Source organism: Patagioenas fasciata, chromosome 3, assembly GCF_037038585.1.
Source record: "Patagioenas fasciata isolate bPatFas1 chromosome 3, bPatFas1.hap1, whole genome shotgun sequence".
NCBI lineage: Eukaryota > Metazoa > Chordata > Aves > Columbiformes > Columbidae > Patagioenas > Patagioenas fasciata.
This window is the reverse complement of record NC_092522.1, coordinates 121,859,877-121,885,603: the sequence shown is the minus strand read 5'-3', so window position 1 is coordinate 121,885,603 and position 25,727 is coordinate 121,859,877. Positions and strand designations below refer to the sequence as shown.

The window sequence follows — 25,727 nt, the reverse complement described above, 5'->3', positions numbered from 1 at the left end:
ATAAACCAGTTCCCTCTTTTGCAAATAACCATCTCTGACTTTTCACGTGTCAAGGGTATGTGTATGTGACATCGGATAATGACGGCCATGTACTAAATGCGTTCTCTAAAACACTATCACCAAGCAGTTTCTTCTCAGCATGCTACAAGTCTCTTGTTTTGTTTCATGTTAAATAAAGTTAACACTCCTGTTTCTCTGTTTTGCTAATTTCTCCCGTTCTTTTCCAGGTTTTACTTCATGGAAACTTAAAACTTCGGCCTAACAGGTCTGGTGAAATCCCTGTCACTTAGGCAGAGGGCAAGATGTTCACAAAGCACATCCCTCACTCGGAAATGCGTCTCTTTGCAGAGTTGGCTGCTTGCCTGCTTGGATGGCAGCGCTTTTTCCTAAGCCTGTCTGGAGCACTAAGGCTGAAGGCTCTGCTTTCGTGGCACTGGAGGCCTCTCTTGCAGACATAGATGACGGCATCTCGCCCTCTGGTGGGTAAAAGCACAACAGTACGGAAGCATTGCTCTGTGTATGAAGAAATAATCATTAAAATTAGTAGTGTGGTGGTAGAAGATGGAAAAAGAGCAGATTTTTTTGAGGATTGAAATTCATACCAAGTGTATATCCTGGGGAATGGGGTATGTATACAAATGCACATGATCCTGCTGGTAAAGAGAGTTTAAATGAGGGATGATCATCAAGATTATAGAGTCCAACCATTAACCTCACACTGGCACTAAATCATGTCCCTAAGGACCTCATCTATGTGTCTTTTAAGCTCCTCCAGGGATGGTGACTCCAGCACTGCCCTGGGCAGCCTGTTCCAATGCCCAACAGCCCCTTGGGGAAGAAATTGTTCCCCAGATCCAACCTCAACCTCCCCTGGCGCAACTTGAGGCCGTTTCCTCTGCTCCTGGCGCTTGTTCCTGGGGAGCAGAGCCCGACCCCCCCTGGCTCCAAGCTCCTTTCAGGCAGTTCAGAGATCAGAAGGTCTCCCCTCAGCTCCTGTTCTCCAGCTGAACCCCCCAGCTCCCTCAGCCGCTCCCATCACACTTGTGCTCCAGCCCCTTCCCCAGCTCCGTTCCCTTCTCTCAACTCGCTCTGGCACCTCAAGGCCTTTCTTGGCACGAGGGGCCCAAAACTGACGCCAGGATTGGAGGTGCAGCCTCAGCAGTGCTGAATACAGGGGGATGGAGGATAGAGCAGGTACCATCAGCCCTGTCATGCAGTGATGGAGAAGGCTGATGAGGAGAGGACATGGAGTTATGTTACAGAAAAGGATCACAAAATCAAGAAACCAGCGCTTAAGCAGTGTCACCTCCAGCCTTTGCATGCCAGCTAGGACGTGCCTACAAGGCACAGTTATGGCAAAATCCCCCAAAACATTCATTGGGAAGTGACTGCGCTGGGGTGTTTCCCTGCAGTGCGTGTAATGCAGGCAGGATGGGGACTACACGTGACGAGTTTGAGATCGGGGTGCAGCTGCAGGGCTGCGATCTTGCTGGGAGCAGGAAGACACAGTGGGACAGCTCCCATGACTCCAGTGTTGCCATGGAGGGACGCAGGCTCTTCAGGAAGGACAGGTCTAGAAGATGAGGAGGGGGAGCTTAATTTTAAGCACACGCTGAAATGTTTTGCTTGAACAGTCACTTCCATTTGCAGCTTGGCCACCAAAGCTGCACTGCTTGAGTGCCAGGCCACCAAATCACTAGATACTCACCTCTGATTGCAGTTAAGGGAAATGGGACACCCAGGTACTTTAGTGGATGATGAACTTCAATCCCTCTAATCAGTGCCAGCGCACCTCTCTCGTGAAAAGGGAATGAAATCAAGTCGTTACAGTGAAACCTGCAAAGTGCTTTGAGATGCACAGATAAAGCCACACCTGTTCATTATTGTTATAATTAATATCCACTCCAATATATCCACTCTGTGATTATTATCCACTTTTCTTCCTAAAGACTCATAACCTCTAGTTGTGCATTTGAGAATTTCACACCACAACAATCATTTTGCTTTTACAGATGTTTTTTTTCACTAGGGTTTTTAAATAACGATCAGTACAGTAGAAAGCTTAAAATATTATCAATGTTTGCAACAATACAAAGTCAGCAGGTGGGAGTTGGGAAGGGGATGGTTAATATGGAACCGTCATACCCTTCCCAAGGAGAAAAAAATACAAACTCTTTTGTACTTCTGCTTAGTAATAAACAGTGCTTAAAAATAATCTTGTCAGTAAAATATATGAATTGCAAGGCACATGAGGAACCCGTCCTTGCCTTGTTACACAAATCATTAGGCATAAATACAAGTTTAAGGCACCTCTCTCTGTCCTCCCCTTCTGCTTTGTGCACCATTGGCTGTTAAGCTCAACCACGGACCATCAGCACAGAGGCTGCTTGGAGCTTCAGGTGCCTTCAGGATGGATCCTGAAAAGGAAAAGCAGAAGGCACATTGGGATGAATTTTCAGGAGTTGTCCTGTACAGATCCGTGTTGCAAGATGTGCAAAAAATACTGTCTCAGGAGCAGAGATTCCTGGGGGAGACGGTTAGGACCTCGGGCCCTTCAGGATCTCAGATTTCCTCAACCTTTGGTGGTCAGCTCTTCAAAGCACGGGCACCCCTTCCCAGCCAGGCCTTTAGAGGAACATCATGATGGCAGGAGGTGTTCTCCAAGCAGTGAGCCCAAGGAGGAGGCCCTGAGAGCCTCTCAGGTGAGCTCAGCAGTTATCACAGCAGCACTTTCACTCTCTCTGGACCCAGCCCTGGTCTCCCCTGTGTGAACGGCAGGACTTTGAGGAGTGCCCGGTTGAGGTGCAGCAGACTCCACGGCACGTGGAGTCTTCCCATGTAGGCAGCCAGGTGCATAAGGCACAAGGATGAAGTCTGGGGACGAGGGAAAGAAAGAAGCCGCTTGGAGGAAGAGAAGGAGGATGGAGACAAGGACGAAGGAAGCTCCAGTGTTGCGGAGCCCCTTGTGACACAAGGGTGCATCCTCACAGCAGCAGCAATGCGTGTGGCGATCCCCTGCTCCATCAGCCCATCATGGTAACAGGAGGTCAACTCCAGGCCTGAGGGCAGGGCCACACGGGGACGTGAGTGGCTTCACCCGAGAGGTCACACGAGAATATGGAAAACACCACCACTGTCACATGATGGCTTCAGAAGGAGAAGTTTCACTTCTGCTTGACCAGGGAGGAGAAGACATATGACCAGAAATACCTCAGAAGAGCCATGGGGGCACCTCCTCTCCCTGTCCCTGAACCAGACGGTGTTACTGTACCCATCCTCCTTCAACAAGGGCAGGACACATCATCTATTTTCAAACCCTTAGAGAGGGAAATGCCTGGGTGACCCCTTCCTTTGGTACCAGTATAACTCCAGGTGGCAGCAGAGCAGGGTTTGCTGTCAGCAGTGATGCCCATTCCCTCCCAGTTTTCACCCAGAAAGGAGCTCTGGACCAGCCTGGTTTACTCCCTGCACAGGACCCCACTGACGCCATCCAGCGAGATTCACACTCTGGCTTATTCTGCTGTATCTACCACAAAAGGCAAATTAGGCTATGAGAAAAAAATCCCTGCTCCCACTGGAACTCTTTCCCCAAACTGGGAGGAAACGCACCAGCAAAGCCACAGAGACCATGGAGGGAGCAGCCCATCGGTGCAGCGGAGCTAAATGAGCAACCAGCTGCTGTGCAGGCTGCCTGGAGGCAGCAGAGTTGTCCAAGTTAAAACCAGCAGAAAATGACTGATATTTTTTCAGTAGGATTGGTTTTCTGTCGGTCCATCTCCTGGCACCGGCTCGCTCTGTGGTCAGATGAGCTTCTGTGTGAGGGAAGGGGAATGACGAGGTGTAAGCGGGACCATCTCCACTTGCCGCTCCCCTGAGGCACATTTACTGTTAGGTCAGCATGGCTGTACCATCAAATTACACCGTAGGAAATGAAGTAATGAACTTCTCAGCTAGCCTGGATGTAAACCAGGAGGCCCAGAGTGATGAGAAAGCATGGACTATACGACCTGAAGGCTCCCCTATGATTTCTTCTCTTGTACTCAAAACTTCCTTCCCTCTCCCGCTGTATTTAATTTGTCAATAGGGCCATGAGGTTCAAATTAGTACACAAAACACAGCAAAGCACCTATTAACAGATCCGTCTCAGAGACACTTGTTGTCTGGCCCGCCTTGCTCCTCCAGCACCATAGCACTGTTTCCTTCAGGCTAATCTTGACTCAACTAGGATGCTCTGCACATATAAAAGCCAAAGGCAAAGCCTTTCTGGATACTAAACCATGCGCACACACACGTACACAAACACACACATCTCAATAGTTAAAAAAACCAGATCAAGTGCAGAAATCAGTGCTTGTCACGACAAATCATACCCCAACCCTCACCTCTGCCTGCTCAGAACCAGCAATCACAATTCATTTGCCTGCCCTTGGGTTCAATGAGACCAATCTGTGGCTGGCAGAGATCCCATGGCTGCTTTGCTCTCAGCAAAGATTCATACCTTCTAGGAATTTGCCCGATGTAGAAGCATTTGAGGCTGCAGGTCTTGCACAATGTACAGCTGGGAGGAGCTTTACTAAGCAGTGGGTCAAAGAGAAGTTGTGTGAGCTGAATAGGACCCTATTTCTGTATTGGCTCTGAGCATCCTGTCCTGCAAGTGCTACCAACTTCAGTGCAACTGAAGTTCCTCCCAAGCAGGCACCAAAGAGACTCATCTGGTGAAGGAAACAGTAAATCAATCCTTTCTACATCATGGACAGGACTGACCCACGGACATGGAGTGTCCCTGACCACTATCTTTGCCATTCGGCACAGGAATCACCAAGTCTCAAGGAGAAACCCATCCCAAGGTTGCACAGAACCCTGATGCTGTCACTCTGCTCCTGCCTTTTGCTGTTAAACCTTCATCTAGTGCTGCTAAAAACGTGCCAGATTCACAAATACGCTGGTCAGAGAAAAGCAAGCCTGCAGCTTCGACATCAGCCTTCCTATGGGGCCCACCAAGGACTGCTTGGTGTTCTGAAAAGCACCATTAAGAGGGGAATAAAGACTACTTCACTTGCATATCCTTTTTCCCATGACTGCAGTAGAGCTGTTGGAGGCCCAGAGCCATTTGTGTATCAGACAGGTCACAGCCAAGTTACTCTACACCGCATGGACAGTGCTGGCGCTCAGTCTGAGTCCTTAGATGATGCAGTCAATGCAGGAATGCATGAACCCATCACACAAGCAGCCAAAATGATGCATCGAAAGCATTGCCTCTCCTGGGGCCAGCACCCTGAACACGGGTGGCCTCAGGGGTGCTCAACCTCTGCCACTGGGGAAGGCTCAAAGCCATCTCCAGCCTGACCCCGGCCCAGCTCCTCACAGGCAACCAAGCGCTTCAAACGGAAGTAAGGAGTCTTGAAGACCTGTCGTGTAGGCTACCAAACGGCTGTCAACGCTACCACGACCTCAGGTCAAATTCCAGCTGCTGAGAAAGACCCATGTCCTGTTGGTAACCCTTGGGACAGCCCGGCTGTGTGGTTTTGGTGAGCAGCTCCACTGCAGCTGGTGTAGTCAGACAGAAAGAGAAGATGAAGCTGAGCTAACATCTCCACCTGTTCTAGACCTCCACCAGTCACCAGCAGACACAGGGCTCATGTTCAGATCCAGCTCATCCTACAGGACCCCAGGCCAGGCCTAAGTCTCCAAACATGCTTTGCCAAAGCCACTTCAGCAACCTGGCGTTGAGATACTAGACAAGGGGACCCTAGAGAGAACCTGGCTTAGCCCAACTGGAAAAGGATCATACCAGCCACTGTGCCCCACATATCCTTGCACCAGAATCCTAGAAATGTAGACTCCTCCTGAAACATTGCCACTGTCTTTCATAGAACAGGTCTCCCACAGACAGCAGAGATGGCAAAACCCAAAGAGGTCATCACATGCAGCTGTGGTCCTCAAGGTGCGTTCTCCACTGCCTTGTGAGCCCCTTCTACATCCTCACAACCCTCAGGTTGCCTCCCCTGACATTCAGCAAGATACCACCCACAGCTTTTCCAGAATGAACAAAAAACCTCTGCCTATTCTGGCATCCTTGGTTCAATGATTAGTCTGGCTTAAAACACCCCATGTCCCCCTGGATGGTAAAAGGCAAGTCCCTGCTGTGAAAACGCATCCAGCATGAAATCTCCAGCCCCCCCACCCAAGTCCAGGGTCCATGTTAGTCACAGCAGGTTAGGCAAAGAAGCCAGCTATGTCTCTAATATGTTATGCCCCTTTTCTTGATTTTTCACCACCCTGGTGATGTCACGTTTGTGACCCTCAGGAGTCTTTTTTAGCCAGGCTGGCCTTGATCCTACACCGCAGGATGTAAGCTGTGATGGCACTACAAGCCACCAGGCCAAAAAAAGAGATGCAAGAGAGATAAATGGAGAAAGGCCCATGTCTTTTCAGGAAAATCTCCTGCCTGTTCTTGTAATCCAACAGAATGGCTTCCAGCTGTGACAGGGTGCAGATGGCCAGGAAGGCGTGGAAGATCTGGTGGCCATGGCCAATGATATCACAGGAGCCAGGGAAGTACTTCTCAGGGACGGGGCAGGAGAAGAAATAAGCGCTGATGAGGAAAAACAGTATCTGGTACGTGTGGTACCAAGCGGCATCTTCCTCACAGCCTCCCAGGTGACACAGAACCACCCGATGGGCGACGGGACTGATATCCAAGATGAACGCCAGCCCTGCTGGGATCACCTGGCACATCTTCCTCATGACGGGGTAAGGCCGGCGGTACCGATATTTCGCGTAGCAGCAGCCGGCACAGGACAACCAGCCACAGAAAGCAGCCGCCGGCAGGAAGAAAAGCCAGAATTTGTCATACCAGGCTTGGTCGGAGCTATAGTAGAAATGGGCCAAGGCACTACCGTACTGGTAGATGCTGACTCCAACGTAGTCCACGAAGTAGAAGGTGTAGTGGTACAGCTCCGATTTGGACTGCAGGAGGTGGGCCAAGAGGCTGCATGTCAGGTAGGTGACAGAGGAGAGGACAAAGACGAGCAAAGGCAAGGACCACGCGTCCACGGGTACCTGCTCAGCCTCCGCAAAGGTCTTGAACCTCAGCAGCACCGCCAGCGCTGCCAGGAGGTGAGTCCACACGTTGACCACCTCGTTGTGCTTCTGGAAAAGGCTGAGGAAGTAGTAGCGCCAGTCCTGGCCGGTGGGCCGGTACCCGCCGTGGATGTACGGCTCGCGGAAGAGCTGCGGCACCTCGCACTCCTTGACCGTGCAGGGCATGTGGGGCAGACCGTCCTCCAGCAGCCTGGGGAGGCGGCTGAGATGCTGCCCGCTGAGGGACAGCGTGCTGAGCCGCGCCAGGATGGCCGTCATCTTCACCGTGTGTGTCGTCTTTGTGCCCTGCGGGGAAGGGAGACAGAGGAAACGTTATTCATAGAATCATTTTGGTTGGGAGGGACTCTTAAGATCATCACGTCCAACCATTAACTAAACTCTGGCACTAAATCATGTCCCTAAGAGCTTCATCTATGTGTCTTTTAGACCCCTTCAGGGATGGTGACTCCACCTCTGCCCTGGGCAGCCTGTTCCAATGCCCAACAGACCTTTCCATGAAGAAATTGTTCCTAATATCCAATTTAAAGACAACGTGTTGGGGAGAAGAGCCTGTTGCCATTCTGGGTGGGATGAGGCCTGATGTTTTCAAGGTGCTGGCCCTGCTCTTAGGGGAAAGGGGCTTTTCTTGACTCGGCAGACCTAAATTCAGCATGGAGAAGGATGGCACAGCCCTGTCCCTGCAGTTCAGCCGGTGTCAGATGGGCACAGCGATGTCACTCAGCTTGGAGCATGTTTAGGAGTAGCCAGGAGCTGCCAATAAGGGAAGGCAAGAAGCAGTTAGATGTCAAGAAAGCACCTGATTATTTGCAGAGGGAATTTTTTCATAGAATCATAGAATGGTTTGGGTTGGAAGGAACCTTCCAAGCTCCCCCAGTGGCACCCCTGCCATGAGCAGGGACATCTTCACCAGCTCAGGTTGCTCAGAGCCCCGTCCAGCCTGGCCTGGGATGTCTCCAGGGATGGTTCATCCACCACCTCTCTGGCCAACCTGGGCCAGGCTCTCACCACCCTCACTGTAAACAATTTCTTCCTCATGTCTGCCTGAACCTCCCTCCTTTAGTTTAAAACCATCACCCCTTGTCCTATCAGAACAGGCCCTGCTAAAAAGTCTGTCCCCATCTTTCTTATCGGCCTTTTTAAGTCCAGAAAGGCTGCAATAAGGTCTCCCCGGAGCTTCTCTTCTCCACCCGAACAACCTTTTCCCACAGAACAAACTGCTGGGGGGCAAAATTAGGGTCAAATTACTTATTTAAGGGATAACTTGCCTTTCTGCACCCAAGTGAAGAGGGTCCCAACCAAACCGTGGAGGTTGCAATACGCCTGGCTTCCCTGGCACACAGCTTGCACAGGGGTGTTGTGCCTGGGGCTGCTGCAGGGACTGGGGCAGAGGGAGACGGGCAGAAGTGCACAGTCCCAAATCTGCAGCCCTCCTCCTTCCACCTGCAAGAAGCCACAGGGCTGGAAGGTGAAGGAGAAACAAGAGGCTCCACATCAGAGTTTTCAGCTACAAGAGGTGATATTCAGGCCAGACAGGAGAAGGAATTTGTTTGTGCTGAGGGTGGTGAGAGCCCGTCCCAGGTTGGGCAGAGAGGTGGTGGATGAACCATCCCTGGAGACATCCCAGGCCAGGCTGGACGGGGCTCTGAGCAACCTGAGCTGCTGAAGATGTCCCTGCTCATGGCAGGGGTGGCACTGGGGGAGCTTTAACGTCCCTTCAACACAAACCATCCTCTGATTCTCCAAGATGTGCCTGGACGCTCAGAGCAGCCGAACGCCAGCGCTGGGCGCTGCTCTGCCTGCTCTGCTCCTTGGCAACCTCCAGAGTTGCTAAGCTCTGGCTGGAAAGCTTCAGATTCAGGGCACAGCAGGATCCTAATGTCTGCAGACAACCTCACAGCACTGAATTAACTCCCAGTACCCTCTATTTCCCTTCCAGCCTGGATATTTCTCTTCCCTGCTGGTGTTTATGCCACACACACAAAAAAAAGAGAGTGATGACCATGCTTGAACTGAATTTGATGTTGAGAGAGCCCCACCAGACTCTGCAGGGCTCTGGTAACCCCTGTGCAGCCAACACATATATTTTTGCAGGAGTGGAGCCTGCCTCCTAAGCTCATACACACCCAACCAGAGCTGCAGCACATGGAGATGGCCAACAATAATTCAATGCAAATCAGTATTTTGGCTGAGTGTGGGAAATGATCTATTTTTCTTCTGCCAGAGGTGGGACAAGGGGTATAGTTTGTGTGGCCGCATGATGGGAGATCCGTGCTGGGCTGCGAGATGTGAAATGGTGTGAAACATGGAGAGGGATGGGACCTGTCGAACGGCCTCGGGGTGACACAACACAAAGAGCAAAGTCAGAGCAGACGCTGCACCAGGTTGCAAGTCCCACTTCCTCTCGAAACCCAAAGCTTCTGATAACAGACAAAATATTTTCGTGTTGCTTCCTTGTTCTAGCAGATGGCAGTTGTCGTAACTAGGACTTGTATTTTCCAGTCAGTTCTCTCCCTGTGCTTACCAGGCTTTCTGCTTCGGCACCTTTCACAGGGGAATCTGGCTGCTCAGTTTGATGGAGCTGCCTTAGCTACAAAAGGTGGAAGGGAAGGTGGTCCCTGCAAATGGTATTTTAGTATCACAGATGCATAAGACTAAATACAGCACCCTTGAATCATAGAATGTCCTGAACTGGAAGAGACCCACAAGGATCATGGAGTCCAACTCCTGCCCCTGCACAGGACAACCCCACAGTTCACCCCGTGTGTCCGAGGACGTTGTCCAGTCTCTTCTTGAACACTGTCAGGCTTGGGGCCGTGACATCTCCCTGGGGAGCCTGTTCCAGTGTCCAGCACCCTCTGGGTGAAGAACCTTTTCCTCATGTCCAGTGGAAGAAATTGTTTGCACTGAGGGTGTTGAAAGCCTGTCCCAGGTTGGGCAGAGAGGTGGTGGATGCCCCATCCCTGGAGACATCCCAGGCCAGGCTGGACGGGGCTCTGAGCAACCTGAGCTGGTGAAGATGTCCCTGCTCATGGCAGGGGTGGCACTGGGGGAGCTTTGGAAGGTTCCTTCCCACCCAAACCATCTAATGATTCTATGATAAAGAGCAAGACAACCAGAAGACACACGGGCAGGCGACAGCCAACCCTGCCCATAGGGATGTTTGTCGATGCGAGGGGGAGGTCGCCCCCTCCAGCACCCGCGTCCTGCCCGCTTTGCATGCTGAAAGAGTCCAAGAGAGACGGGCAGCGCCTGTCCCCGGCACAGGCTGGCACGGGCACTGAGGGCTCGGTGTATGCAGCGTGCATCGCCTGTGTGCAGAGCTGGGAAGGGCTCCCACGCCGCACACGTTCTTCCAGCCAGGCTTCAAAGCTGGAAAATGCCCGTTTTTAACAGGCCAAGGGAGGGGCAGAGATTTTCAAAATAATAGTCCGAAATCACACGAAAACACATCTGATACTGCGATAAACAGCGCTGCACCAGGAACCCGGTAGGCTGCTTATTTTAAACCTCACTTGTGACATTAACGAGTGAGAACGAGTTGGCAAATCCCAGCGATCATGTGATGGACAAAGCAACGGGCAATTAACCTTAGAAATGAGAGAGAAAGGGCAAAAAGAAAAGAAAAAAACAACAACAAAAAAAAACAACCCAGAAAGCCAAGGTCAGCACTGGCTGTTTCACTTTTCACAGAGCCCCTATTCTTTTCCCTGCACGGGGGCGTCGCAGCGGCTGAAAGCCACATTCATCGGCCGGGCATCTCGTTGAGATTCTGTCCTCACTCCCCCCATCTCCGGGGGATTCAGTTATTTTGGCTGCTCCCAATTAACGGCAACCAAGAAGCAGCATTTGTTTCGGGGAGGGAGCTGCAAGGCGAGAAGGGAATGGACGCTGGCCAGGCTGGATCATCGCAGCACAATAAGACCTGCGGCACAAGGAGGAGAACGATCCCCGTGTTCCAATTTTTCCTCTCCCTTTTGAAGAGGATAATGGAAAGCTGAGCTTCTTCTCAGCTTTTTAGGCACAGTTGGATGGAGGGGTTTGAATGAGAAAATTTCCTACAGAGCATGGCTGATTTTCCCACCGGTCTGGCCTCGGCACTGACTGGGACTTAGGCTGTGCCAATGCAATATATTTGTTTGCAGGACAGTATTCAGGCACCAGAGGTTAACACAGGCTTCTAGAAAGGCAGCAAATCCTGCTAAACAAAGCAGAGAGGACCGAGGAGCTCAGCTGTGGGGAAGTCTTTAATAAACACATTGTATTTATCACAAAATAAAAAATGTGGATAGTGTAACAGCAGTGATCATGGAGCAGTGGGCAACGGGCCTGTTTTAAGAGCTGCAGGTGATTAATTCCTGAATTCCTCTCTTCTGCAAGTGGAGCAAAAGCCCCTGGAAGGACAGCAGGTCATTTTGAAGCCTGGGGCTCAAAATTCATAGAATCATTTTGGTTGGAAGAGATCCTCAAGATCATCAAGTCCAACCATTAACCCAACGCTGGCACTAAACCATGTCCCTGAGAACCTCATCTCTGTGTCTTTTAAACCCCTCCAGGGATGGTGACTCCAGCACTGCCCTGGGCAGCCTGTTCCAATGCCCCAGAGCCCTTTGGGGAAGAAATTGTTCCCCAGATCCAACCTCAACCTCCCCTGGCACAACTTCTTTATCTGTTAAGAAAGAGGGTCAAAATAACCTTCTATAAACATTCAAATAAAATAAAATGGCTCAAATTCTACCTTTCCATATACACATACACACACACTCAGCATGCAGCTAACGCAGGGTTTGTCCAAGCGCGTATTATAACTAGAAAATGAACATTTTGTGATGCTGGGAGATGAGGCATTAGAGCCGGCAGGACACGGCAGGATCCCCCACGGATGGCACCGTCAGTTCCCCATGGTTCTTGTGGCCTGGAAGCAAATGGGGCCGGCGTCCAGCCCAGCTGTGCCGAGCACCAGGTGCCTCTTGCAGCGGCTTTGGCATCCAAACCTTGAGCAGAGGCCTGATTTTCATAGAATCATAGTTTGGGTGGGAAGGGACCTTTAAGCTCCCCCAGTGGCACCCCTGCCATGAGCAGGGACATCTTCACCAGCTCAGGTTGCTCAGAGCCCCGTCCAGCCTGGCCTGGGATGTCTCCAGGGATGGTTCATCCACCACCTCTCTGCCCAACATATACCAGTGTTTTACCACCGTATTTGCTGAGTGGTTACATGAATATACCTTCTATCCCAATACATGATCATATTTTATAGCTCTTTCCTGCCTCTGTTTCTCTCCCCAGAGGGGGAAATTGCACCAAGTATTTGCAGGTCTGCGCTGGGGGAATCTCTTGGCAGCCAACGTGACTCTGCCGTGGTGGTCAGGAGCAGGGGGCTCAGGACAGCTCCTCCTTCCCTCCACCACCCCAAAACCAAGCTTGTGCATGTTCTGGTTGTCTTTGCTCTTTAGCACTAGGCACAGGCAAAAATGTTAATATTGGTTATTTCTACCCATAGACCCTGTCTGAGAATGATCTCCTCTGGCAAATCCATCCCCCTCCTATCAAAAATGGCTCGAGATTGAGGCAACATTCCGCAGCTTTTCTTCCTGATCTCACCAAACCGTTGCTCTCTATACTATGCAGTCTGCTCACCACTTTCTTTTCCCACACACAAACAGAGCCCTCAACGGCCTGCAGCTCAGTTTCGGGTGGTGTGAGATCCCTGGGATGCAATACCCACACTTACAGGCCTGGAGTTTGCCAGCGATCAAACCAGACCGAGTTCCTGATCAACGACCTGCAGCCATCAGCTTGCTGAGGTGCCAGCACATCCCCAGACATGGTTTTGGTCCAGCCACCCTCCTGCATTCAGTCCTGCGGGGACCACCGATGCAGTGGGATCAGCTGCCAGGAAAGTGCTTGGGTTTGGTTTTGTTTGGGGTTTTTGTTTGTGTTTGTGGAGGGGGGGGTTGGTTTGTTTTTCCCCATTGGCTGAAAAAGGAGCTTGGATTTGTTTCAGCTGCATCCTGCTTTTACCTCCTACATTTCCCCCTGCAAGGCCCATAGGACACACTACCCTTCCCCTCCATCCCTCAATAGCGACCTACACAAGGCCATAAGCCTTTCCTAAAGCCACCAGCCCATGGCACAACTCTTTCAGCGCAGATTATGGGTTCAAGCTGGAACACAAAATGTTCCACTTAAATTTGAGAAGAAACTTCTTCCCGGTGAGGGTGCCAGAGCCTGGAACAGGTTGCCCAGGGAGGTTGTGGAGTCTCCTACTCTGGAGGCATTCAAGACCTGCCTGGACACCTTCCTGTGGAACCTCAGCTGGGTGTTCCTGCTCCATGGGGGGATTGCACTGGATGAGCTTTCCAGGTCCCTTCCAACCCCTGACATTCTGTGACTCCGTCATTCTGTGAGATTTGCTGGAGACAGGAACTCCCGCTAACGCAGGGAGACCTCAGCGAGCCCACAAGTTCCTCCCTGCTCAGATTTATGTGCTGATGGAACAAGCCAGGAACCATCCGCCCGCAGGCAGAGCAACGGAACCAAACCACCTGTGCGCTGCTTGGGGCTCCGCACCCGTGCCGAAAGGCTCCACACTGGTGCCAAAAGGTCCCGCGGAGCCTACGGGCCAAGGCTGCTTAATTTGCTGTCGTCCACAAAAGCCTCTTGCACAAAAACATTATCTTTTTTTTTACGGTTGTGGATTTTAGAGCTTCGGTCATTAGAAAAAAATGTATATAAATCATGCAGAGCACCGTGGCTGCTGCGGGCAGAGTGCGGCTCTGTGCCAGCCCGGAGCTGCAGCTCTGCTCTTCTCGCACTCAAAGCCTTTGTCCCAGCTGCGACCTCCTCGTATTTAACTCTTTAACCCCGCGAACTCTCCAGTGAGTGACACCAGTGCCACCCTTCCAGGACCTTACCAAGCCCTGAGAACCACATGGCTTTGACTACACTCACACATTAGCACACTATTCTAATTTACTACACTCCATGATTTCCAACACTGCCAGAGATATCCTCATAGAACAATTTAAGCATCCAGAAGGGCTTGGGAAGTATGAGTGCATCCCAGGGTTTGCCATACATGAACTCCACTATGATGTACATCTGATGAAGGTCGATGCTTTCCATTATGTCCAACGGGGGACAGTATATAAGGGGCTCAAAGCAGCGCCTGATGAAGAGGTAACTGAACTCTACGGTGGTACCCAGCATGTCCCCCTGTACCAGGTGAGTGACTTCTATGGCAAAAGTCCTTCACTTCAGCACTTAATGGACATTTTTTCCCTTCCTGAAATGACTCTGCTCTCTCCAGTCTTTGATTCCTTCATAACTCATGGTGTTGAGTTTGACCAGCTGCATCTTTACAAGGATGCAATTAGAAATGTACATGTGAAAGAAGTGATGTACAAACGGATTGAAAAAGATCCAGAACAGTATATTCTGCGTGGGGATGAAATCTACGCTGTGCTGAACCTCCTGGTGAAACACAAGAAACTCTTCCTCATCACAGTCCCCATCAAACAAGGGATGTGGGTTGTGCTGTATCCATGTTAAGTCCCTTCTCAATCCACTGGGGAATAAAAAACCAACCGTAAGCAAGTTCCACTTGCCTGACGGATGGAGGACATAAGGTATGGGTATATACGGCTGCAGCCTCCCCGAGCCTTCCTGGGAATTTATTCCTGGGGAGGAATTTCTTCAGCATAAATGGATATTGCAATTAAAGGGCCACTGGCCTGACCCCAGGAACGGGGTTATCATGTGTACTGTACTGGCAGCTGGTGCGTGACTCGGGACGTGCAAACGTGACCCGACGGTGGCAGCTCTGCCATTCTCAGCATGTCGCTCGCACCAGCCACCTCTCCCCACAGCAAAGTCCTCACCCAGAGGCTCCGGCTGCAGCGTCAGTGTGAATAAATAAAAACACGGTGCCCAGCGACCAGAAAATCCCGCCGTGCACAGGGCTGTTAACCCACACCTCCAGCAGCCGGGCGGCAGGAAATGTGTGACGGCTTGTGGTTTGGCCCCGCGAGCCCACGGGTTTCTAGGAACTGTGTGCAACACATATCACCCCCGCTGCACTCCGGCACGAGCAGAACCGTCCACGGGTGGAACTCATGGCTGGCTGTCCCCTCTCTGCCTCAGCAGAGACAGAAAACAGACTTCAGAGCGCTGGATGCCAGCCCTGCGGAGCGCTGCATACGCGCATCGTCCCTTTAGTGATTTCGCTCTTTTTCGGCGACTGCTGCCAGGCTAGCATCACACACATCCTCATCCCAACCCCTTCAACCCCCTGTGGATGGCACCCCCAAAATAACCCATTTTCCAGCTCTACAGTGACAATCTGCAAAAAAAAAAACACCGTCTCCATCCCACGGCGCAGCAAAATGCCATCCCCGGCCACAGCAGCCTGGGGATGAAGCCCTGAAGCTGTGCAGAACTGAACAAGAATCATGTGCAGGACCAGTCTGGTACTGGTACCAGTGCCTGCGCACCCAGCACCAGTTAATCTGCAGCATTTCACCCCCCAGCACAGCAATCAGGAGGCTCCGTACCCAGCCCCGCTTGTGCACCAGACACATCGGTTTGACACTGAGCAAACGCCTGTTAAATGTAATTTTCCGCCTCCTTCAAAAAAGTGAGATGTTCGTGAAGTTATCAGGAAAAATCCAGCTGGGAAACTGGGGTATAATCACCAACAAAGCATCCTGGAGATGACAAGGAGGGAACAAACCTTCATCAGACCTTTCAAGGCATCAGCTGGGGTGCGTCAAGTGAAACAGGCAGGTGGCAGCTCCAAAACAAACACCAGGAGCTGGTTCTTCACGCAGCTCACGGCTAAACTATGCATCTCCTCGCCACGGCCTCCAGAACCTCCCCGGGTCAACATCACGCAAGGAAAATCCACCCACAGCTATTAACAAACAAACACGGAGGACAAACGATGCCCACCTCTCTCCTTCAGAAAGCCCTGGAGATACAGGTCACGGAGGCTCGCGGGGGGGAATTTATGGCCAAAGTTCATTTATCCCCGCGCACTCCTGCCCTCCTCGCGCTCTTCCCCCGGCTGCAAGACCGACACCGGACTGATGGACCTTGGCGGGGGGGGGGTGGCGAAAAGATCGCGCATCGAGGTCCACGAGTGTTTTACTCACTCGGGGGACCCGCCCCAGTGCGCAGGTGCTGGGGTGTGCACCAGCCAGGCGTGACCCAACTCGCAGGGATGGATGGATGGAGGGACGGATGGAGGGATGGATGGATGGATGGATGGATGGATGGATGGATGGATGGACGGGCGTGGCTGGGGAGCCGCGGTACCCACGCGGGGCCAGCAGAGCTCAGCGGGGGATGGAACGGTGGGTACCCGGCTCGCAGCCGGGCCCCGCGGCGGGTGTCCCGGGATGAGGCTCTGCCCGCGGGGAGGGGACCGCGGCTGCGCCCGCACTCACCGACCGCACTCACCACCCGCACTCACCGCCCGCGCTGTCCCCGCACTCACCGCCCGCGCTGTCCCCGCACTCACCCCCGCGCTGTCCCCGCACTCACCGCCCGCGCTGTCCCCGCACTCACCGCCCGCGCTGTCCCCGCACTCACCCCCGCGCTGTCCCCGCACTCACCGCCCGCGCCGTCCCCGCACTCACCGCCCGCGCCGTCCCCGCACTCACCGCCCGCGCCGTCCCCGCACTCACCCCCGCGCCGCCCCGCCAACGCCGCTGCCTCCCGCGGCCGCCTCCGGCAGCGCCGCGGCCGCTGTCCCGCGCATGCGCGGCACGCCCCGGGGTGGCCCCGCGGGCCGAGCCCGGCCGAGCTGAGCCGAGCTGAGCCGAGCCCAGCCCAGACACATTCACAGGACCACGGAATGTCGCGGGTTGGAAGGGACCTGGAAAGCTCATCCAGTGCAATCCCCCCATGGAGCAGGAACACCCAGCTGAGGTTCCACAGGAAGGTGTCCAGGCGGGTTTGAATGTCTGCAGAGAAGGAGACTCCACAACCTCCCTGGGCAGCCTGGGCCAGTGTTCTGTTACCCTCACCGGGAAGAAGTTTCTTCTCATATTTAAGTGGAACCTCCTGCGTTCCAGTTTGAACCCATTCCCCCTTGTCCTACCATTGGTTGTCACTGAGAAGAACCTGGCTCCATCCTCCTGACACTCACCCTTTATATATCTGTAAACATTAATGAGTCCCCCCTCAGTCTCCTCTTCTCCAGCTCCAGAGCCCCAGCTCCCTCAGCCTTTCCTCACATGGGAGATGCTCCACTCTCTTCAGCATCTTTGTGATTTTTGTAACATCGAGCTGGAAAAGGCAGGGTTCAAACTAGTTGGAAACCCCACAGCCAGGAGCAGCAGAGCTGGAGGGGGAAACCCAAGGGGAGACACCAGGACAGGGACAGAAAGTCACCAGAGAGTGGCTGGGGTGGGATGGGACCTCCAGAGGTGATTGCCCAGGTCCATGTCCAGATGGGCTTTGAACATCTCCAGGGATGGAGGTCACATTAATGGAGATTCGGAGGAGGTTGGAGCATGGAGGGGGTTGGTCTCTTCTCCCAGGCAGCAAGTGATAGGACAAGTATAAATGGCCTCAGGTTACACCAGGGAAGGTTCAGATTGGACACTGGGAACAATTTCTTCATGAAAAGGGTTGTCGGGCATTGGAACAGGCTGCCCAGGGCAGTGCTGGAGTCACCATCCCTGGAGGGGTTTAAAAGTCATGTAGATGAAGCTCCTGGGGACATGGGTTAGTGCCAGTGTTGGGTTAATGGTTGGACTCGGTGATCTTGAGGGTGTCTTCCAACCAAAGTGATTCTATGGATGGAGATCTCTCCCAAGGATGGAGGTTCTACCTTCAAAGTAGAAAAGACAGGACCAGAGGACATGAGCACACACTGAAACACAGGAGATTCCTCTGAACATCAGGAAACACTTTTATTTTTTACTGTGAGGCTGACCGAGCACTGGCACAGATTGCTTGGGGAGGCTGTGGACTCTCCATCCTTGGTGATCTTCAGCAGCCATCTGGATGTGGTGCTGGGTAACTGGCTCTGTGTGACCCTGCTTGAACAGGGGGGGTTGAACCAGCTGACCTTGATAGGACAAGAGGAAACGGCCTCAAGTTGTGCCAGGGAAGGTTTAGATTGGATATTGGGAACAATTTGCTTACAGAAAGGGTTATGAAGCACTGGAACAGGCTGCCCAGGGAAGCTGTCGAGTCACCATCACTGGAGGTGCTTAAAAGACATGTAGATATTGTTCACAGGGACACGGTTTAGGGGCAGAGTGCAGAGACCCTGTTTCCCCTCTCCCATCTCTGTGTCAGCTTGTTTATGTGGGTTTTGCTTCCCCAGCCTGTCAGGACTGCTACTTTTTGATGGGTTTACATGGGAAACAGAAGGAGCGCTTGTTCTGCAGGGAGAGGCAGCTTGGGAATGGGACTTTCCAGCTCTGATAAGGTCACTCCAGCCTGGATGAAGCTTTGGCACATTCCAGCACCATCCACCAGTGTGAAGGACAGCTGGTGATCCCAAATTGAGAATGGAAAACATCTAGGGTGAATAAGGTGGGCAGGGGACCTCCATTTTTCCTTGTCGTAGAATCATAGAACAGTTTGGGTTGAAGGGACATTCAAAGCTCCCCCAGTGCCACCCCTGCCATGAGCAGGGACATCTTCACCAGCTCAGGTTGCTCAGTGCCCCGTCCAGCCTGGCCTGGGATGTCTTCAGGGATGGTTCATCCACCACCTCTCTGCCCAACCTGGGCTGGTATTTTACCACCCACATTATAAACATGTCTGGCCTGAATCTCCCTCCTTTAGTTTAAAACCGATATCCCTTGTCCTATCACAACAGGCCCTGCTCAAAAGTCTGTCCCCATCTTTCTTACTGACCCCTTTTAAGTACAGAAAGGCTGCATTAAGGTCTCCCCGGAGCTTCTCTTCTCCAGCTGAACACCCCAACTCTCTCAGCCTGTCCTCCCAGCAGAGCTGTTCCAGCCTCGGATCATTTCTGGGGCTCCTCTGGCCCCTCTCCAGCAGCTCCATGTGTGTCCTGTGATCTGGCTGGGGGATGAGGATGGAGTATGATTGGCAGCTCCTGACCCCTCAGTGACATCCTGCACTCATTTTCCGCCCCTCTAAGACATCTTCCTCTGTAAGACCCGCAGTGCTGCTTCCTCACCCTCCTCTGCTCCTTAAATCTTCAGGAATGCTGGGTGGCTGGGAGATGGAGGCCACGACATGGCTTTTGCTCTTTCACTTTTCTTTCCATCGTTGCTCACATGGGAGAAGTAGGAATAACTCAGCTGAGAGTGGGTGATGACCACAGCAAGACCTCTTCCCGTCTTAATTCCCATGAGGTGAGAAGAAAAATACGACCTAAGCAGAAGGGGACGATGTGGTGTGATGTCCCTGCGGCCACTTGTGTTGCCTTCCCTTCTTTTCTGCTCAGATAAAAGGCTTTTCCCCCATTTATCTTTGAGAACAGGAATGGGGGGCTCCATGTGTGATGACTCCTCTCTTTGTGGATATCAGAAGCTTGTTTTACCCACCAAGCTGACTGGATGCTGCACAGTGAGACCTTTTGTTCACTGGCTCCATGAGCTGCTCTCAGGTGAGCAATATCTGCCAAGCCAGGCTCCGTAATTCATTTGAGATTCATCCTGCTGCGCTGCAGTCCCTGTTACTCCCTATCCTTGACTTTTTACACCCTGAAATTAATCACCCCATTCTTTCCAGGCAAAACCCAGGTGTGGTTGTGTTTGCCCAGGAGATTGTTACCAGCAGGCGGTTAATACCAGTTTGTACCAGGCCGGGCTCTCCCTACCCTTCACAGTCATCTGATAGGATCGAAGCAGGCTTTGCACCCTCAAACATATCCTGCACACCTTACCTCCCCACCCAAATACACATCATAGAGTGACAACTGTAGAATCATACAATAATTTGGGTGCAAAAGGACATTCAAAGCTCGTCCAGTGCCACCCCTGCCATGAGCAGTACCTTTTCTCTGTATTTGCTTGTGATAAATAACATTGACCTGTTGTTATTCTGACCAGGTAAAAGAGAATTTTTGCTGTCTACTGGACTCCTTTCCGCTGAACAAGAGTTGATGCTGATAGTTTGGCAAGTTTTAGACAAGATTGTGGAGACGCGTAATACTAAGGATTGCAAAGGGGAGGATGTAAACCTTGCCTCAAAACAAAATCTTCAGCTAATGAGGCTCAGGTGGGCAATTTCTTTATGATCCATAACTTTTATGCAGGGGTTTCCTTTATCTTCCTCTGTAATAAGACAAATGGGTGAGTTTCAGTGTGCTGGGTGACATGAAGCCTTTGCAATTGTTTTGAATCCTGTTATATGCTATTTATTCACAAAAAGAATATTTAAAGACAACAAAACCAGCCCTAAGAACCCTGATTTACTAATTCCGGCTCCTACAATCAGAGAGCAGCACTTGATCCAGTTAATTTTACCACCTTCAGCTGCTCCCCTCAAGTTGCACAAGGGTTGTGTGGCAATTTGGGGTCAGGACTTTCCTGTCTTTTGGTGGTTTGCACAGAGCAGGGAGTCCATTGTGACCATCAGATGATGATTGGTAATGGGGCTTCCACAGATTGCTGCATGTTCCTGTCTCCCAGAGCTGGACATCAGTTGCTGAAGTGACTGGTGCCTCCCACCCTGTGGCTCAAAGCGGATCCTGGAGGTGTCAATGCAGAGATGATGATGCTTTGCATGCAGATGGGTGATTTCCAAGCTTGGGGGTGGAGAATATAAGAGGGCAAAAAAAAAAGGAACCAGCTGCCACTGTCTTTAGTAACGGCCAGAACTCACGAGAGCAGCTGAGCAGGCTGAAATAGCAACAGCAGAGCTCAGGCCAGCTCTATCTGCGCCCTCTGGGCCTCCCTGGAAACGTGGTCAGTTGCCACATTACACAGAGATGCTGGCCAGAGCTCTGCTGATTCAGCCGCTCCTCTGGTTTCATTTTGCTGCTGGAATTCATTTTTCTTTATGTCTTGAGATATGGCCTGTGTTTTTTTTTTAATTATTTTTTAATTTGTTTTTAAAATTTATTTAAAAATTTTTCTCCTCTCCTCTCCTCTCCTCTCCTCTCCTCTCCTCTCCTCTCCTCTCCTCTCCTCTCCTCTCCTCTCCTCTCCTCTCCTCTCCTCTCCTCTCCTCTCCTCTCCTCTCCTCTCCTCTCCTCTCCTCTCCTCTCCTCTCCTCTCCTCTCCTCTCCTCTCCTCTCCTCTCCTCTCCTCTCCTCTCCTCTCCTCTCCTCTCCTCTCCTCTCCTCTCCTCTCCTCTCCTCTCCTCTCCTCTCCTCTCCTCTCCTCTCCTCTCCTCTCCTCTCCTCTCCTCTCCTCTCCTCTCCTCTCCTCTCCTCTCCTCTCCTCTCCTCTCCTCTCCTCTCCTCTCCTCTCCTCTCCTCTCCTCTCCCCTCCCCTCCCCTCCCCTCCCCTCCCCTCCCCTCCCCTCCCCTCCCCTCCCCTCCCCTCCCCTCCCCTCCCCTCCCCTCCCCTCCCCTCTACTCCCCCTGCCCCTCCCCACCCCTCCCCTCCCCTCCCCTCTACTCCCCCTACCCCTCCCCTCCCCACCCCTCCCCTCCCCTCCGTCCCCTCCCCTCCCCTCCCCTCCCTTTCTTCTACAAATCACTGTATTTTGCTGCTCTTCAGTAGAAGACAATGAACCCCCCATGGGATCTGGGGCAGCTGCAGATCAGAAGCAGGAGAACGAAGAGATTGATTTCATTCTCCCGTCACCATTCTCGTGGCATCTGGGTGGGAAAGCAGCTCCATGTGTGCCAGGCTCCAGCTTTGAGAAGTAAGAAGGTGGCTCCAATCCATCCCGGCATGCCGAAGGTCAGATTCTTAACTTCTTACCCATTTTATTGTGCTCTCCTGGTGAGATCCCTGGTGAGATTTCATTAATATTCACGTATGGTTGTTTTCCATGTTTTTCTTCCCTGGGACTAGCAAAAAAGGAGAGCTACATCAGTTTAAAGATTTACCAGAGTGCGTGGGAATAGCAAATACTTCAAGAAAATGACGTCCAATGTGCCTGAGCTGGGTGCAGAAGCGATGGGGTGAAATTCTCCAGCCTATCTTAGGGAAAAGGTCAGATTAGGGGATTAAAAAGGCTTCCTTCAGCATTAAATTATATGTCTGCCACATGTGGTCAGGACGATTCTCCTCTTGGGAGAGCGAATTCCCTGCTTTGCGTTCAACTCCTGCACGTGCGGCTGCAGGAGACACCAGCGAGGACAAACCCCTTCTAGCCCTTTGAAAACATAAAAATCAGACCGAAAATGACATCTTGTAGGCAATCTCCCTTCTCCACATCATTTAAATCATAAAAAGAGGTGTTCTTTTTCATTCAAAACGTTCAATTCTGTGTTATTACCCTTCTGTTTTATTATAAATATATTTGAAGCGTCATGCCCAATGTATTTCTTGATGATGAGGTTGAATTTGGGGTACTTGTTCCCCATTTCTGAAGCCCCAAGCCTCTCCTCTGCCCTCCACGGGTGAGACAAGTTGCTCAGCAGACAGGAAAGCTCATGGATGGCAACTTGAGAACTGGAGTTGTGGCTGGAAAATTAACTTTTAGTTGAGCTAAGGGAAAAAAAACAACAACGAACCAGCAACAGAGTTTGGGAAGGATCACAGGGTGCCTAGAAAAGGATCTTTTTTCCTCCTTCATTAAAAATGACCACAATTATTTATTATGGCTAAAAAGGATGACCTCAGAAACCTGGTGCTTGTGTGGATGCTGATGTACAGAGCTCATAGAATCATAGAATCATTTCAGTTGGAAGAGACCCTCAAGATCATCAAGTGCAACCATAACCTAACTCTAGCACTAAACCATGTTCCTAAGAACCTCGTTTAAAAGCCTTTTAAACCCCTCCAGGGATGGTGACTCCACCTCTGATTCTTCTGTTTATTTCTCTGTGAACTCCGCAGCCTCAACCCTCTATGTATTTAGCCACTTAATTTTTACTTACTTACTTACTTACTTACTTACTTACTTACTTTATTTATTTATTTCCTAGTAGATAGGAGGTGCTGAATGTCTCTGTGAACCTGTGCTGCCCTCTCCACCCCATGACCTCTGGGATGTGGTAGGGAGATGAATCCCTTTATTTTGTAGAGGACATAGGGTCTTGCTGGCTGATTCATGCTTGTGAATAACCATAGAATCATAGAATCATTTTGGTTGGAAAAGACCCTCAAGATCAGGGAGTCCAACCATTAACCCCGCACAAGCACTAAACCATGTCCCTGAGAACCTCATCTCTGCGTCTGTCCAACCCTCCAGGGATGGTGACTCCAGCACTGCCCTGGGCAGCCTGTTCCAATGCCCCACAGCCCCTTGGGGAAGAAATTGTTCCCCACATCCAACCTCAACCTCCCCTGGCGCAACTTGAGGCCGTTTCCTCTGCTCCTGGCGCTTGTTCCTGGGGAGCAGAGCCTGACCCCCCTGGCTCCAAGCTCCTTTCAGGCAGTTCAGAGATCAGAAGGTCTCCCCTCAGCTCCTGTTCTCCAGCTGAACCCCCCAGCTCCCTCAGCCGCTCCCATCACACTTGTGCTCCAGCCCTTTCCCCAGCTCCGTTCCCTTCTCTCAACTCACTCCAGCACCTCAAGGCCTTTCTTGGCATGAAGGCCCCAAACCTGCCCCCAGGATTCGAGGTCTGGACATTCTCCGTCTCTCCCCATCTCTTTGTCCTCCCTGTCCTGACCCGCTCCGATTAATTATTCACACCAGAGCCGCAGCACGGCAGCAGTTGCTATAGGTCACCATCATGAATAACAACAGGCAGCTATTTTTATTCCCAGTTCTCGTTCCCTTGTGCTCAGGAGCGATGGGTCAGTGCCAGCTCACTGCACACACAGCTCACTGTCTGCAGCAGCAGGAGCAACACAGCGATTCACATCATCTTTATGGGCTGGGATTCACTTTGACCACCTGCATGTAGGTGAGATCTATGTATAATATAGATACATGTGTCTGAATCCCACTCTGTGCCCTGCCATCTGTACTTGCAGTTTGCTTTGCATCCATATTTCATTTTTTCCCATCCATATTTTATCTGCAATAGATACACAGACTGATTCCTCCAGGCAGTTTATAAGCTCAGAGCTGACGTGCCCACTTGAATATCTTGGTGTGACCCCGCGAGCGTAGCAAGACACACCGCAGGCTTCCTCTGCTCATTCCTCCTGCTGCCCCTGCTGACATGGAAATGAGAAATCGCCAGAGAATCAGGGGAAAGGGTGGATTGGAGGAGCATCGGAAGGGATACAGGTGCTGCTGAGGATGCAGGGGCAGGGACACTGTTCTGGCTGCGGAGGGAAGGTGAATAAAAGGAAAAAGGGAAAGAGGAAGAGTGAGAGAAAAAGGAAAAAGAAAAGGGGGGAAAAGAGAAAATGGAAAGAAAAGGGGAAAGAAAAGCAGAAAGAAAAACGGAAAGAAAAGGGGAAAAAAACTGAAAGAAAAACTGAAAGAAAAAAGGAAAGGAAAAGGGAAATATAAAGGGAAAGAAAGAAAGAGAAACAGAGAAAAAGAAAAAAGAAAAAGAAAAAGAAAAAAGAGAAAAAAGAATAAGAAAAAGAAGAAAGAGAGAAAAGGAAAAAGAGAAAAAGAAAAAGGAAAAAGAGAAAAAGAAGAGGAAAAAGAAAAGGAAAAAGAGAAAAGGGAAAAGAAAAGGAAAAGGAAAAAGAAGAGGAAAAAGAAGAGGAAAAAGAAAAGGAAAAAGAGAAAAGGAAAAAGAGAAAAGGAAAAAGAGAAAAGGAAAAACAGAAAAGGAAAAAGAAAAGGAAAAAGAAGAGGAAAAAGAAGAGGAAAAAGAAGAGGAAAAAGAAAAAGAAAAAGAGAAAAGGAAAAAGAGAAAAGGAAAAAGAGAAAAGGAAAAAGAAAAGGAAAAAGAAAAGGAAAAAGAAAAAGAGAGAAAAAGAAGAAAGGACATGGTTTAGTGCTAGAGTTAGGTTAGGTTAGGTTATGGTTGGACTCGATGATCCTGAGGGTCTCTTCCAACTGAAATGATTCTATGATTCTATGAAAGAAAAAAGGGAAAGAAAAAGATGGAAAGAAAACAGCAACAGTGCCCAAGATCCTTCATTCCCGCCAGCCTGCCGGATGTAATACTGCATCATTCCACAGGGGGCCCCAACGCCTGAGAAAGAAAAAGTGAACTTTCACTTTGATGCAGAATGATGTGAGAAAGTCCCACAGAGGCAGGATAAATACCCAGAACTTGGTCCGCATGTATCACCTAAACCGGCAACAGCGGTTCCCAGTGTCATTTCCAATGATCTTAGGAGGGATCTGGTCCAGGCACAAAAGCGGAAAAAGGGAAATGGGGCAGGGGGTGTTTCTTGCACAACTGAGCAGACCCGGAGGTGAATTTTTACCACCAATCCCAGAAAAACTGCTTTTAGCTATAATATCATCCAGGGGACACAGACAACCTGGATGTCCGCTGTGCCGTGCTGATTAAAATAGTTTTGTCTAGCTTTTTATTTTTTCTTTAACTTTAAAGAGTTTAGATTAAAATTTTAAAGGACACTGAAAATATTTTTAAGTGGGAGTCCATGCTTCTTTTTAAGGTTTCCCCGTTTCCGCTTTCCTGTGAGATGCAG

The 25,727-nt window shown here is 50.9% G+C and overlaps 1 protein-coding gene and 1 long non-coding RNA gene across 4 annotated transcripts; one reads left to right on the top strand and one right to left on the bottom strand.

Annotated features, from left to right (window-relative positions):
- Window positions 1–1,998: 1,998 nt before the first annotated feature.
- Window positions 1,999–16,849, bottom strand: PAQR8 (progestin and adipoQ receptor family member 8). 3 transcript variants are annotated; one of them, XM_071807141.1, is made up of 2 exons: window positions 16,788–16,849; window positions 1,999–7,389 (listed from the first exon to the last, which is right to left on the bottom strand). In XM_071807141.1, exon 2 carries the CDS (start codon window positions 7,360–7,362, stop codon window positions 6,304–6,306), a length of 1,059 nt encoding a protein of 352 aa, XP_071663242.1. In that variant the 5' UTR covers window positions 7,363–7,389; window positions 16,788–16,849; the 3' UTR covers window positions 1,999–6,303. The 3 variants fall into 3 exon arrangements, with proteins under 3 accessions (XP_071663242.1, XP_071663244.1, XP_071663243.1); XM_071807143.1 differs by lacking the exon at window positions 16,788–16,849 and adding an exon at window positions 16,716–16,734; XM_071807142.1 differs by lacking the exon at window positions 16,788–16,849 and adding an exon at window positions 16,574–16,653.
- A 4,059-nt stretch (window positions 16,850–20,908) lies between these two features.
- LOC139827782 (uncharacterized) lies at window positions 20,909–25,723 on the top strand. The gene is made up of 3 exons (XR_011738719.1): window positions 20,909–21,002; window positions 21,762–21,947; window positions 25,695–25,723. It is a non-coding gene; the product is annotated as an uncharacterized lncRNA (long non-coding RNA).
- The last annotated feature ends 4 nt before the right edge of the window (window positions 25,724–25,727 follow it).

Excerpts from the sequence above, each read along its gene's own strand:
- PAQR8 (XM_071807141.1), bottom strand. The coding sequence starts at position 7,362 with ATGACGGCCATCCTGGCGCGGCTCAGCACGCTGTCCCTCAGCGGGCAG.